Source organism: Pieris brassicae, chromosome 5 (assembly GCF_905147105.1).
Source record: "Pieris brassicae chromosome 5, ilPieBrab1.1, whole genome shotgun sequence".
In the NCBI taxonomy this organism is placed as follows: domain Eukaryota; kingdom Metazoa; phylum Arthropoda; class Insecta; order Lepidoptera; family Pieridae; genus Pieris; species Pieris brassicae.
In genome coordinates, this window is record NC_059669.1 from 5962944 (window position 1) to 5979898 (window position 16955).

Sequence of the window (16955 nt, forward strand, 5' to 3'; positions counted from 1 at the left end):
ATATATATGTAATATTTGTATGTAAATTTACACCGACGATCTAGTTATCCGAAGTCAAGTCTATATCTAAACTATAATTAATTAATATATAAATTGAATAAATGAAGATATTAAAATCAGCTGTATGTTCTTTCATTATGTACAACTCTTTTAATTATAAATAATGTCTTAAATTAGTAAGGACATTATTAGTTAAACATTTATTTTTAAAAGAATAGCAAGCAATTCCAAGTGCGCGAACATGTATATAGGGAAATATAAAAGCTGTCGCCATCGACTCGTGCGCAGTCTCTTCCGAGTGTCCAAGGCACTGCCCTTGATACGCGATACCAGACATACAAACGTAGTACATAGTCATAGTTGTCGTGTGTGAAAATGGTTGAAGTGACACAAAATAAATCTGGTGAGTACAAAAAAAAATTAACGTTATACAATCCTAATTAAATAATAATTTATGATTTTTTTTATTTTCTCAAAATATAAATTATTAATTACATTTATTATGTTTTTTTTTAATGAATCGTTGGTTTTTATTATTTTCTAAACATTTTATATTGTTTCTATGCATAACGTTACACATTCAACTTTTATCCTATAACTTAATTGCTACTATTATAGATTGTTACTGTTTTAAAAATGATATTTGACAAAGTAACGAGATTTTTTTCAGTTTTACTTATAGTTATAGATTTTTCCTCCTTAATTCTAAATCTATGTCGTCTACATCTACGGGAGCCATTCTTAACCCCCTAGTCTTAACTTCAATATTGCCCTAAGAAAGTATTAAGTCATCTTGAAAACGAAATATGAATGAAAATATAATAAAATAATAATTAATATACATTAAATAGTTATATACATAATAAAATATATATACACACATTTTTAATATTATTTCGAGTTTATTTGCTTGCTTTCAAATCTTCACCAATGACTATTAGTTATTTTCGTATATATAACAAGCATGTAGATACTTTATTTTTGTTTGTGAGGAGTTAAAGACTAAAAACACCTTGAACACGAAGGATGTCAAAAAATAATTTATTATTAATATATAAATAATTTATTATTATCATACTCTAGTTAATTATACCTAATATACCTCATTTCGTTTATAGACACTTCACTAAATATTTTACTATAATTGCGTTATGAATATACTATCACTATTGTTTCATATTAAAAATAAATAATAGTCATATAAAGTATATACGTACACAAGTATTTGGTTAAAAGTAATTGAATATTCTAAATGTCCCGAAAATGAGGCGAAAAAATGCAAATTTAAGCCTGGAGTCAAATAAAGTTTTCCGTGTTAGCTAAAAGTTAAATTAAAGAAATCATTGACTAAATATACACCAATTCCAAAATTTATCAAGAAACATAAAATTAGATATTACATATGAACAACAACTACGCCAAAATAAAGCTAAATTTCAAATCATGATAATTTAAATTATTCTGCTGAATTTATGCGCTTTTCATTCATAACTCATCTCTCACTTGTAAATCGTGATGTCATTTGTTGACACCAAAGTTGACGATGCGTGTGAGGTACAGACGGTAATCAACTTATCATTATAAAGTAAAATTATCATTGAAACAGACACAGTAAAATGTCCCTTTGCCCCATTTTGAGGTTTACATGCGTTCACATAGATATATCTAATGATTTTTGTTTGTACAGGACTAAATCTCTTGTTATAATCACATAATTAACAATTTTGTATTTGTGTTTTTGCAATAACCTCTCTCAATTATTTACGCTAGAAAGGTATAAGGAAAATTTTAAATCCATATTTTATAATTTATTGCTACTATTATAGATTGCCACTGTTGTAAAAATGGTATTGGACAAAGTAACGCTCCCGTAGATGTAGACGACATAGATTTAGAATTAAGGAGGAAAAATCTGTAACTATAAGTAAAACTAAAAAAATCTCGTTACTTTGTCGAATACCATTTTTAGAACAGTGGCAATCTATAATAGTAGCAATAAATTATAAAATTATTTTGTATAGATGTATTCAGAACTGTAGAAATAAATCGTCATGGGAGTATTTGATCTTTAACATCTTTAACAGGCAATTCATATGATTAATTAAACTAAATAATGACTAAAGCTATTCATTTAAAAGGAAAAAAATCGATGTGTGTCTGTTACGAGTTACGTCTAATCCATTGTAAATTTAAATGAATAGCGACAGACCTTGAACGTGAGATTCTTTTGTTTTTTAGAATAAGAACATCATCGTGCAGCATAACAAACAAAATATAAATGACTTTAAATAAAAACGACGTAGGTTAATAATTCAACGTGTAAGCAAAGGCACCTTAATCTAAGTCAGAATTAATTTTAAACTTTTTCATAATTTCATGTAAGGTGTCTAAAATAATCATAATTCTAATTTGTCTTAAGGTCCTAAGGGAACACGCAAACTTTCCGAAGTTTGCTTTTCCCTGCCCAATAAAATATTTGAAAATACCTACTTATATTATATATTTTGTATAAGCATTGACCGATTAATGCTGAAAATATCAACGGAGATGGAGTAAATAGGTGTTTATAACTGCAATCAAACACTGTATAAGCGAGATTAAACGATCATACTGAATCGTATCGCATGTTAAATTAAAAGTTCCATTACCAAATATTTACCAAAACATCTTCTAATTTCTAGGCTAGAATATCTAAACATCTTTGCTTTGCGTCGGTTAGTAAAACGTGTCTATGCCGACAAGAATGATTGCTTTTATCATCACGTTTTTATCTTAAATCTTTTTTCCTAGTACTTTAGTTTGTCATATATGACATAACTAGGTGTTGAATCTAGTTAAATGACAGCCAGATGACATAATATGTGGAAGTATATTCATGTTACTCTGTATGCAGTCTGCGAAAATATCGCTGTGATGAGACTTGTCTTCTTAGGCCATGAGTTATATAACTTAATTGCCAACTTGTAAATGATTTTGATTTCTAATAATAGCAAATAAATAAGAATTATTTCCGGTTGATACGTTTATAACGTTCTCTCCCGCATACACCTCTCTTTACGTATTATTTTACTCTATATATTAGTTATTTGTGTTTGTGTACTTACAAAAATCTATTAAGTTCGTACGCATAATTATTATTGTTATTAACAGAAAAACAACAATTTACGGGTACTTATTTCGTACCCTTATGCAACCCTTATACCATATTGTAAAGTTTATGATATTTTTCAATATGCAATCTATTAATAAATACGCGTGATTAGACAAAAATCCTTCTCCTGTACCTTTCAGTGTACTTTGATACTTGTTAAGGTATAATTATGTATCTTTATAATTCGGTATCAAGGATTTACTATATTATCATGTACTTACGTAAAGTGGCTCTCAATATGATAAGAAGTATGATCGTTGATTGAGATTATTTTGTTGTCACAATGTTGCCTATTACGCAGCTACTAATAATCTATATAATCTTTGGGTTAAAATAAAAAAAATCAGGAAACCTGGTAAAACAAATTCCTGAAATTCTTTGTCCCTAAATTATGTGTATTTTATGTTTATTTTATATTGGCTTGGAAGCTTTTTAGTTTGTTATTTTTGGTCATTGTTGTATTGGCAATATTATAATAACAATTATTTTATAAGAACCCTTGTATCTGCCACATAATTATTATATTCAGTTATATTTTAAACAATTGGGATTCTTAATTTTAAGTTTATCTATCACATTCAAATGATAACTTATAAAATATTCAGAAATACTGGCAATACATGACCAGGAGGACAATAGGCCGGAACGACGCGACATCCCATGGTAGAGTAATTTCATTAAATATTCATGTTTGTTGTATGTCAGTCCGCTGCAATTATTTGTGAATAAATACTCGAGCCTTGAACTCATACACAGATGATTTATAACTTGATGATATTGTTGAAGAGTCACTGTTAATATTTCCTTAGAACTGTCACGAATTTTAAAACAAAAAACCTTTAATCGAAAAAAAGCTGGAGGTGATGTTTTGGAGCTCATAATACTTTTTTTTTTGGTCTATGTTTCTAGACCAATCAAGATTCTTGGTATTTAGTATACCGCCGCTGTACGCCGGTACAGAAATTAGCATGGGAAGGTACCAACTTATTTAATGCTGAAATATTTAAACTACAGAACATTCCATACAAATTCTATATAAGATAATATAAAAAAATCCACTTAAGGGTTCAGACCTTTTTCCGTAAATTGATCATCTACTATAATTATATTTATTAATAAAAAATACTGTATATGAACGTAATTTCTAATAAATGTTGATTCATTCAACATTTTCCCTTTAATTCAGTATATGCGATATTATTACAAGGTAACTTCTACGTAAAATTTTCTAAAGAATCTTTTCAATCAATCTTTACAAATGATTTTAAGAAGATTTTATTTTTTGTAGTAAAATGGAAGGTAATTTTCCGTAATAACGAGTGATATATACATTTTAAATACAATTACTAAAAAATACACTTCTTACTTGAAACTAGAAATGTTCAGAAAAGTTATAAAATGAATATCGCTTTCGGTTGTTATTACATTTTAAACTGTTTACATACGATATCACGAAAATAATTTAAAAAATATTACGGTCAGGATTTGGTAGGCTAATTTAAAAATCCTATCTGCATTCATAATGCTGTATAAGTCATACTAACTTGTTTTTTGTCACACACAAATCAAAATTTCTTATATACTTATTATTTTATAGTACACTTAGAAACTAAATGATAAATAAAAATAATTAATCCGTCATTATTAACATTGTTAGTAAATTACCATCATAGTAATGTCTGCAAGGAATGTGTAGGTATGCCTTGTTTTATCTTTTAGTTATAATTCTATACATAGTTTCTTACGTTTTATTGTTATCATTTTTAAGTAGATAATACACGGTTTTATTCTATGTATCTAACGTCATTTTAATATGTATTAATACTCTTATTATATACTAAACATACTTATATTATAGATAAGTCTCAAAGTATTATCAAATATAGTAAGTCTAAAAGGAGTGACCGGATGTTCCATATTTATACACAAGCATTGTCCAAAGATTATCATTATTTACCTACCCTAGCACTCCTAGATTGGGCGCGGTTGGTTTTCCCTCAATTCAAATAGCTGATTCATTATTTTTACTTGTTTCCGAAAAGTAATGTTGTCTTTCTCCTACAAAGAGATTGAACTCTAAGCCCCATCTTTTATTCCTTCTTTTATTTTTATTCTATGTATGAAAATAACACTATTGCTTTAACGACTATGAAAAACATTATACAACTAAAATCAGCATCAAATAATCCTTTTGACATACGGGAGTAGAATTTAGCGCCAAGTTCTGATTGGATTATAAGACTAATAACGGATTGTAGCGTGTGGCCCGACGTTACATTTAATCCATAATTATGTATATGCCAATTCATTCATCAAATAAATATATTGATAACTAACTGTTATATTGAGGTGGCAAAACCTGCTTTACAATTTTAAGAAGAAAAATCTGCTTAAAATGAGATTGAATTAGGTCGGTAGCATTGCAGCAATGTGCAAGTTGTATTAATACGAAACTAAGATTACATAGTTAAGTGCATTGGAGCTAATCGTCCAATCAGCTCTCATCCATCTATATAAGTTGAGTAAAGCAATTAGTTTCAGATAGTCCTTTAACCCGAGTGCAGAACTTTTAATCTCGTACTTCCACAAGGTTCTATGTACTACCTTATAATCCCGAGATAGTACTTCCATTAGGTCTTTGTTTCCTTCAGCGGTTTTATATTTTATATATACGAGTATAACACTAATTTACACTTATAAAGAAACCATTACAATAACGGAGCTAAAAATAATATTAGCTATCAAATAAAAGAATAATAATAAACATTAATAAATCAATCTATTTTCATGTATCACTTATTTTTAATTGTTTTCAATAAAACAAATCTTTGAAATTTTTTCTAAAAACACCGGGATAAAATGGACAAACGTTTTACATAAAAGTTTGTAGTATTTCCGCACCTTAAATTGCACAAAACAAAACTGTACGATTTGAACGAGTCGTGAAAAATTTCGCTGGTCTCGCACCCGAGAAAAATACAGCTTTTGGAGTTACGTGCTTTTGAAGTTCGCGGCTAATATAGCATGTAACTTATTGGACTTCTGTGAAATTTATTTCCGTGTTTCCTTCAGATGATTTGTTCGAAATTTTCAAATCAGACTTTTATATTTCTATAAACGAAGTGTAACGTGTGGCTAGTTACCATTATGTTCTTAAATTCGAATCAGGACGATACAATATTAATTTAAATTATCTGGCAGAACCTATTGACTCATGAACAATATGGTCCAATATGTCCACCACATATTGGACCATATTGTTATTAGTAACTTGCAACCAAAGTTGTCAGACACAGTTCTATATTAAATAATTATTATGTATAGTGATAATAATTAAGTGGCATTTCATATCTGTACGATGTTTTCATTCATGGTCCAAATAAGTGTTACTGTCATACATTGAAATAAAAATCCATTGATGTACTGCGAGGATTAACCTTTAATTTCAACTTTCGTATTATGTAAGAAAAATACTGGTTACTTAGTGACAGTTCTAAATAACATTAATATGTTCAGTTTTAGTATGCAAAACATTCAAACTATGCTAATATTTGGTTATGTCCCTGTATTGAGATATTATTCCATGTATCTTTATATTTAAATTATTATATAATTTATATGTTAAGGATGTTCATAATTAATTGCTTACAAATTGCACTCACGTGACATGTGTAATTCTAGTCTTCTAGATATTTAACGAACAAACAGAAATATATACATTTGCAGTAAAGTGTTTCTGTAGAAGTTCCGGTTAATTTTCCTGGTAATTTACAAATTAATAGCATCTGTTTAAATAACCGCAAATTATACTTTTATTTGTAATTAATCTTATAGCTTGGGAGGACTCTTCAGTTGACACTATAAGGTCAAATTATATCCGAGAACAATGTAAATAATGTTTTAGTTCACTACTTGATTTATTAAGTGCAGAGCACTGTTGGTATGGAGTGCGGCTCTCAACCCTGATGTCTTTCTATGTGCCAATTGAACACCCGTTCGTAAAGGGGAACATCGTAAATTGACAGATCGACATGCCGACCCAACGTGTCAATGGCACAGAAGACTAATATATTAGAAACTATTAGAAATAAATAAATTATCACGCAACTAATATAAGAATCTGAGGCTCAGACCTAGAAGGTTTCAGCGGCGGATCTTTTTTAGACTTGGCTTATTACATTATAGAGGCGGATTTACTTATGATATAATAAATAAATAAATGATGACTATGGTGGTGATGAATATTACTTCTATATTTTAATTCCATCACCGTTCTTTGAGGCAGGACAAAAAACACCAGAAGCTTTTTAAAAAGAATACTTTATAAATCGTGATCGCGTCTTAATCAAATATCTACAGTAAATCTGTATCTCAAGTACGTATTGATAGATTTGTCTACACTTGAGAAAAATCACGCGCCCTACAACTAAGATTTTGTTATCAATGATAAGGATTGAAGCCTCCATTGTACTGGTCAAGGCAATGTCGTGAAACGATTTACTTTTGATACAACCCATTGAGATAATCTTTTAGTTTTTTCCCAAATTAAAGTGATGTGTTTAATGTATTATAAGCTTCTTATACATATATCAGATAATTTTGTTTTAAGCATTATAACTGTTTATTCAAGTAAAGCTACGGTACGGGTTATATGAGATTTTAACTGAAAATTAGAGATGAAAAGGTCAGCAAATTTGTTGCGTTGACCTTTTACGCCCAGCAGGTTAGGTGAAGCAAATTTATTAATAGATTTAGTTAAAATGAACAGATAAACAGTTTGTTTTTATGTTACTTAATAAGTAAACAATAATATAACTATTCGTTTTTGCCTTTTATTTAATAGAGGTCCTGTAATTCCTTAGATAAAATTAATAATTGTGTTTGACTAAAAATTTTTTTGATAAAAATGACAATGAAAAATTTCTTATAATTGTTGTAGGTAAGTATGAACATCAAGTTCCCTTTTGAATCATGTGCAAAACTTAAAATACGATAAAATTCAAACATTGTTTTCAAGTATATTTTGTGCTCACATAAACTCTCAATTTACTTACTAGACTCTATTACACGTTTTAACTATACATTATTATATTATGGTCAGATATATATGGTCAACCTAAGGACACTATGCTTGCCTATTTGCTACGCATTCACTATTACTGCTAACTGAAATCAAAAACCCTTTTGCTATAAAAATTTCTTATATAAAATCATCCATCATCCCGCTATTTCATAAATAAGGTTAGTTTTTAATAGCGGATATAATACTTCCTAGCGACCTTTCTTCAAATCAATTTAATTAATATGCTTGACCAGTGGCAGTGCAAGGCCATTCCGAAATAACTAATACCTCGGAGTGGCGACTTGGTTCCGGTGATAATTAGCTGTTGATTATTTATTTTCATAATTGTTTGTTTGTAAATTCACTATTTATATTGATAATATTATTAATATTGATATTTCTAGTAGAGAGGTTTATCTTTATACAAGAAGAATAAAGACGAAATTATTAAAGGCATATTGTCTATAGAATTTAGAAAAAAATATTCAAAGTAATTGTTAACTTAAGCAGTGTTGGCCTAGTACCTGAGGTCGTAGGTTCGATACTCGGCTGAGCACCAATGGACTTTCTTTTTATGTGCGCATTTAACATTCGCTCGAACGGTGAAGGAAAACATCGTGAGGAAACCGGGTTGCCTTAGACCCAAATAGTCGAGTGCGGACGTCAGGCACAGAAGACTGATCACCTGCTTGCCTATAAGATTAACAAATTATCACGAAACAGACACAGAAATCTGAGGCCCAGACCTAAAAAGGTTGTAGCGTCATTGAATTGTTAACTCATGGCTATGAAGTTAAAACCTGACCTTATCTGACCGATAATGCATTACTACTAATACTATTCGTATACATTATTCAATCGGGTAATAAATGTACGTATAAAATAAATAATTCATTTAATAGCTATTATATGGCGCTTTAGGAATCTTGGACTCAGATTGCATCTGTCATGTTGTTTAGATAATTGCCTACAATGCCTGACAATATAATAGGTTTTGGGGCTAAGACTTTATCGTATTGGCGACAGCAGGGTTTGAACGCAAGACCTCACGGTTCAACGTGGTACGCTTAAGGTCATCACTGCTCTAAATTCTTTTCATTTTGATTCTACCTGTAGAGGGCACATTAAATCTATCGCTGACTTACTGTCAAAGAAAAAGTACCATACTAACATTTATAGACTACGTATGGTAGAAAAAAAGGAATTCTTGAATTACCTTTAACTATGTATGATTAAATATTATGGTTTTGTGAATCACACGACTAATATTAGTTTTTTACCATTAAAATCCAACTTCAAAAAAACTTAACCACTTAGATGACTTATTTAAGAAAATTGTATTTAGCATGGAAATGTTGCAACCATAGTCGTTGTTTAAATACTTCGGAATCTCTTTATAATCAGAGAGTATCAATCCCTCATATTATCATTTCTTTCACACATAACAATATTTACATAAACCACTTTTATTATTATTTTATTCTCACATATCATAAATACTACGATATTGCAGTCTTAGATTTTCTTTGTAAAGTCATACAGTTGTTCTCTGTTATCCCCTTTGCACTCCCTTTGCCCCGCATAAGTAGTACATGTACCCCTCTGACGCAACTCCATTATGGAACACCACCACCAAAAGGAAGCGGACAACAGATACCCATAGCTTTTGATCGGACACCTCAGATCGGACCGGTCAAATTGTCAACTACTAATAAATCTATAATAACGCACAACGGACCAACTACGGGTCTAAGTGCGGAAAGTGCGTTGAGTCCACCTTACCTACCTAAGTCTATAATATAGCTTATTTGTCGTACACATGAGGTGTACGATCGGGCCGATTAAACAGTCATATATTGTAGAAATTTAAATATATTTTGTTATTTTTTAGGATTCACCGCTGGCCCTCACTTAATTAACGTAATAACATATGTTGAATGTTGACAAGTTAAGATTCTAAATATTTGGTCTCTCGTGTCGAGGTAATAATCTAAAAAGATAAAATGTGTATGTCCTTGACCTGAGGGGACTCACAATTAACCGAGTCAATTTTCCTCCTAGCAACATTTAGTAGTTTTTCTCAATTGGTAATTTACCAATGTTATGAGTGATATCCGTGTTTACTTGTTTACAGGATAGACAATTTAAAATACATAAAGAGCAATGATTATGAACTTTAAAGTCAAACATAACGAAATATTACATTATTACATTATTTGCTTTCATCTTTATGAATAAGTTATTCATAAAAGATGAAAGCCATTCATCTGACTCTTTCCATCACAGCGTAAACGCAATTTGACAGTTGGAGACAAAACATTACTTTACAAGTATAATTCGACTGATGTAGTTTTTGCATAAGGGGGTGCGATTTACAACATAAATATCCATTCCTTTGTTTTATTGTATTTTTACATACTCGAAAGGCGGACGATATTTTAAGGCTAAAAGTAAGAAAATACGAGGATCACATTTTTGTTGAATAATTAAAATTACAGGTATAGAATATACAAGTCGTCACTGCACAGGCCACAAAAAAGATCCTGATGAAAAAAATATTCCCTGACTAGGCTGAACGCACACTTAAAAACTTATAAAAGATCCAGAAAGGTCAAATGCGTCAGAAGACAATTGACAATCAAATACTATTTCAATTTATAATCACTAAATCAAATCTATTTTAACACATATGCCTCAGTTGCACACATGCAAATATACACTTATAACCTACAAGCATTATCTCTGTATATATTATTGATTAGTCTGTGAATCTCATAATTGGCGTATTGATTTAAAATTTATTTTATATTATAGTTTAGTGAGCTGTATAGTTTTCTACATAAATAAATGGCTTGTCTAAAAAATTATCAGTAAAAAATGTCATTAGGAATTCCCTTGTATTATACGTTATACCAAAGATAATTAATGTACATTAGAACTATCGCAGTTTCCATAAGTTATGTTACGAAAAAGGAAAAAAAACATTATTTTTATATTTATATTTAGTTATTTAAGGTAACTTGTTTTTACAAGAAATTGCAATATTTTCCATAACAATGATTAATTATCCTTATTTTTAAATCGATACAATCAAGACGTTGGCTATCGGAAGTGAGAGACTATATAAATTACGAAAGATTTATGCTTTTAATTATTATGAATCTTTGGCTTACTTATGGATGTTAAGATTGGCTTTTTATTCTTTGAGAAATATTTAAATATGGACTTTCTTTTTTAAGTAACTTCGCAAAACTGTTTAAATTTGTTACCCACGGTTTAGTGGCCATACATAAAGATTTTATACGATTTGATCGCCAGCATTTATTTATACGGCTAAATATATTTTCTGCTTATATTTTTAACTGTTTTATATTTTATTGTTTTTAGTTATATTAAAACCAATTGCGTAATTGAATATCTGTTAGTAATAAAATAATAATAATAAACGGCGAATATAACTGGTAAATACAAAAAATGATTTAAAACACTATTAAAAAAACTATAATCCCTACAATAAAAACATTATATTAATAAGTTATGAACCCAGGACTTATATTACCGAAAAATAAAACCACGCTCTGCTACCAAAAAATTATGTACCACAAAGAACGGTTCGGTGGCCCTCGAAACACAATTTTATACTAGAATAATAAGTCCTGAGTACCAACCAGGTAGGAACCAGTACCAGGAAGAAAGGCATACAATATTATCAGCCGTAAGGATTTGGAGACATCTATTAACTTGGAAACAAAGAGAGGTTAGACTGATGATAATACCTTGCCTCACGATAGTTCTCAAAAGCGCACTAAATAATCACTATAAAATTCTAAATAGTGCACGTAACTATTATCAATTATAATTAACAAAAATTATATATCAACATAAAAATGTGTCTACAGTAACCCGAGTAAATCTCAACAATGACTTGAGTAATAAAAGCGCCGTTAGGCCGAGAAAAAATATTTGGGATCACCCTCATCAAAAATTATTAAATTGAAATTTTGTATTTCGAACAGTGACATTAAAGTTAATTAGCGATTTTAATTATTCCGTTCCATTAGTTACCGATAAAATCATTAACTTTTTAGTCGTGACTAGTGTGCGGCAAGCCGTAAATTTGTAATTCCTATAATGTTTTTCGCGTTTCGCAAATTTAAACGAATTTTTATTAGAATCAGAGTTCCATTTTGTACTTGTGATATTTTTACAATGTGTTCTAGATGGCTCCGTTTGTTCCGTGGTACGTGAAAACCAGTTAACATAATAACTAATATAAAAATTTAAGTAATATTTACACTTATTAATTGATTAAAACTGTGAGTATAATGTTTACTTGAGAGCGATGTTCTGCTTTTTATTTAGGGATCGAACTCAGGTCGTTTGCGTTATCTTCACGTTACCAACATCTAATCCTTAAAACAATATTTTCTTAGCATGATTTTGATTTTTGTAACCTAAATATAATGCGTCAAAATATAATGTAATTCAAATTATTTCCAACCGATTAACAAGTAATTATAAAACGCGATTATAAATATATTTTTACGTTTTATTACTTCTGCTTATCTATTCAGTTCGATAATGCTGAAAGTAGTTATTTTCCTTGTTTTTGCGGCTAACGCAAAATGGTGTTTAATTATATGAATGTGACGAAAATTAATATGCGTCGAAGATCTTCGACAAGCATGAAGAAAGTTTTCGAAAATCGAAACTCTTATAGTGATGTTGATGTAGGTAAGTGTATATTTGAAGCATTTTATTCTTAAAAGGTGGATATTACTTACCTTGTTAATTGAATTTTTGTATATATGCGCAATATAGATTTGAAAGGAATTGATAAAAAACTAACGTTTTCTACACTCGAAGACGTCTGTCATGTAGAGGCTTGAATAAAATACTAGTTCAGGCCTCATCAAATTAAAAAATAAGTCGCTTTTGTTTCTCAAGTGTATCAACTTCTGAAAGACCGGCAATGCACTTGCAAGCCAAGTGTCCATGGGTGTCGGAGATCAGATGAGCCTCCTGCCCGTTTGCCTCGTGTACTATAAAATAATACCGACTATTTTAGTCTAGTTTGTTTATAAAAGTGATTAGTAAAATATGTAAAACTAGTATTTTATGTACAATTTAGCAAGAAACAAAACAATAGCTAATAAACAGTTAAACTGCTGCATTAGTTCGACTGTTGAGGAAGCAAGCAAAACGTTTATTATTTTATTAGACACGAACAAAGACCACATAATCTAAAATAAATTAGCAATACCATAACGTTACAATAAATTTTAGTTAATTATCAAAGTATATTACGACTTAACTTAACACGTTTTTGCTTAATTACAGGAAATTAATATCAATGAATGTAGCTGTAGATGTAGATGTAGCAAATACCAATCGAATAATTGGCTAAGTTCTAAATTTAAAAAAAAAACAGTACGCAATCATTCTACTGTCATCTTCAAATACAATTAATTTTCAATTCTATGGTGGGCGTAGGAGTTTGTTTTATGTGTTTGAATGCGACCAAAACATAACTAATGGGTCGTTTATTACGTGACCGGCAATTTCATGGGCTCTGATGTCAATTTGACGCACAAACTCACAATGGATAATAGGCGATTCATTAAGATCCGTGGTTTTAAGTGGGTCGTGTATTGGGCTAGTCCAAAGCAATACTAGACTTAACTTCCTTTTACTATAAATGGTTCGCTTACCGATTTATGCTATAAAAATAGATATGACTTTTTATGTGCGTAATTAGTATTAGGTACACAGATTTGCATGTATTAAGCTAAAGTTTATAGATAATATTTAAACTTTTCTCAGGATTTGCTTACGCCTCATAAGTAACCTAAAACTTCGGACAATCCGCGCCAATAATATGAGAAACTTAATGTATTGTTTCGCGACTTTTTATTGTCTACCCTCAAATCTCAAAATAACAGCTGCAAATTGTTAGGCACCATAAATTTAAGACAGATGTTATATATGTATATAGCATAAAAAAATATTTTTTCGTTTCGTTTTTGTATTTATTGCTTTTTCTGTAACTCTCTAGTTTGTAAGGAATTTGTAAAGTGGTGTAGCGTTCAGTCACCAAGGTTAAACCCATTAGTGGGTTTTCGGTGTTTTTGTACTCTTAGTTTATTTATAGTGTTTAAGCAATAATAAAAATAAAATAGGAAGTTGTGTAATCTCAGGAGATAATAATCAGTTCATTTTATTCAGATGAAATAGTTGCCTTGTGAAATAACTAGCACGTAAGTTATTAACTAGTTACTACTAAAGTAATGATTATGAAAATTGTTTTAGATATTGATTTTGAAACAAAATGGAATCCTAACTTTATGTATTCAAGTTAATATATCATGCCATAAATCGTTGGCACACTAAAACAGAATTTTTAAATCCAATATTTATTAGGAAATCCTGACAACTTTTGTTTGATATAATATGAACCAACCGTATATATATTTGGGGTTCATGCATAAAAATTCATATAACAACCTGTCTAGTAACGATCTAAAAATGATCATACTTTGAATAGGCATCCTAACCCTTTCTTTACCCTAGACGCCCCGAGATCTTAATTTGACAGCTATTAGCAGTTTAATGATTTATTATCATTGTTACTGTCTCCATAAGCAGTTGATCACTCATCTAACGTAAGCGCAAATCGAAAGCGTGGAACCAATATTGGTTTCGAATCGAAATCGATCTAAGAATTATAGAATAGGTTTTACATTCGGAAGTGGAAGTACAGGGGCTCGTCTCACACCACAATCTCTGATATTTAGAGGCTGGGTAGCAATTCCCACTATAACAACCTACAAGGCCGCGTTCGAGAGACTCCGGGGTCGCTCTCGCATTCTACCGGGGCAAATTCTTAAGCCTAAGTTACGTATGGATTTTAACATACGGAATTTCGACTCGGGTCTATACGCTCCTGGCAATGCGGTTGTAGTTATGACCTTGGCGCGTGGCGTCATAATGATCCGCTTGATTGCTGCCCATCTGGTGGCGGCTGGCATTCATGGCATTCCATGCGGTATAACGATGTATGGTGGAGCGTACCATGATCGGAACATTTTAAATTGTCTAGTACTTCAGCGTAGGGTTTATTATTATTATTGTCGTTTAAGAAATAAATACGTTATCATAATAGCCTCGATATCAAGTGAATATACGAAAAAGGAAAGTAATTGAACAGGTTGGGTGCATTGACACTCAACCACGGTCATGTAATATATATATATTACTGATGTCGATTTTATTATATAGCTAGATTATAGATTTACTATACTTATATTAAGTATATAGTTAATAAAATATATAAGTATAGTATCTAGCTTAGTATGGGTATCTCAAACATTAGAAATAATTTCTACGGTAATGAGATAAATGCAAACAAGCGGTCTTTTCTATTGAACATTTTACTTTATTGGATATAAATTGGGTTATAATATTCAAATTCAAAATGAACATGTACTTAAAATACTACTCATCCATCGTCGCATAAGAGTTTGGATTTTTTTAGTCGAAGAACAACAGAAAAAAGCAATAGTCATAAGCTAAAACTATATATTTTTATATTAATTAATGAATCAGTACAGCTTAAAATACTGAATAGTCACCAACTATCTGTAAAGACATAGAAGCTAGATGCGATCTACGTTCAGAGTCAAATAAAGTTGTTTCATTTCGATATTGTTTTGCAAATATGTCAGGTTTTGCAATTATGACAAACTATAATATACAATATAAAATGGCATTAGGGTCAGTAAATTTTACCTATCATATATAATATAAATAAGTGGCTTATAATAATGATTATTTAATTGTTTTTTTTTTATATTGTATTGGCATTTTATGACCTTTTTAAAATTTGCGATCTCTTGATTTTTTTTCATACGTAACTCCAGGGATCGTTTCACGGTTTTGTATATCACAGTTATGAGGGAAAAGCCATGTTGCCCACTTCGAACAAAAATAAATTTTAATTAAATCTGAGAATTTGTCTGTGATTAGAAAAAAATAAATGAATAATTCAGTGGCGCGACAACCTTTTTGTGTCTGGGCCTCAGATTTTTGCATCTGTTTCATGATCATTTCAAACTTATAGGTAAGTTGGTGATCAGCCTCCTGGCTTGACGCGCCGACGCCGCGTCGATTTAAGGTCTAAGGCAAGCCGGTTTCCTCATGATGTTATCCTTTACCGTTCGAGCGAATTTGCGCACAAAGAAAGAAAGTCCATAGGTGCACAGCCGGGACACAACTACGACCTCAGGGATGAGAGTTGCACGCCGAAGCCACTAGGCTAACACTGTACTAGATCGGCGTGATTAGAAAATATCTAAACTCAAATGATGAACATTATTTATTTTTATTTGCAGAGTCCTCCTTCGGGATGCGGCATGTGGTCATATTTTTACTGTTCCTGTCGACAGTAACGTCGTATGCCACCAGGGTCAGCATGAGTCTTGCCATTGTTGCCATGACCAAACCTAACGAGCATGGCTTTCCGGTAAATAAACTTTGTATTAATTAAATCTACAAAGTCACTGACTCAGTTATAGTCCCGCAATATATATTCAGGGCTTAAAGAAATCATAAAAATGGGAAACATCAAGTCTGATTGTTTTGACCTCAAGCCTGGCTTTCCGGTAAATTAATTGTATATATATTATTTGTATCTATAGCTAAGAGTCACTAACTGATTCCCACGATTCGAAGTCCGGCTTTGTT

General features: G+C 30.7%; 1 protein-coding gene across 3 annotated transcripts in view; it reads left to right on the forward strand.

Moving 5' to 3' along the window:
- Nucleotides 1-287: 287 nt before the first annotated feature.
- The window catches only part of LOC123709201 (putative inorganic phosphate cotransporter), a 28225-nt gene continuing 11557 nt past the window's right edge, over nt 288-16955 (forward strand). Inside the window, exons 1-2 of one of the 3 annotated variants that reach the window (XM_045660307.1) lie at nt 288-403; nt 16604-16734. In XM_045660307.1, the coding sequence (XP_045516263.1) occupies nt 376-403; nt 16604-16734 (159 nt within the window). In that variant the 5' untranslated portion in view covers nt 288-375. Of the gene's footprint in view, nt 404-12355; nt 12454-12818; nt 12948-16603; nt 16735-16955 lie in introns of those variants that run through there. The other 2 variants (XM_045660306.1, XM_045660305.1) reach the window with 2 other exon arrangements.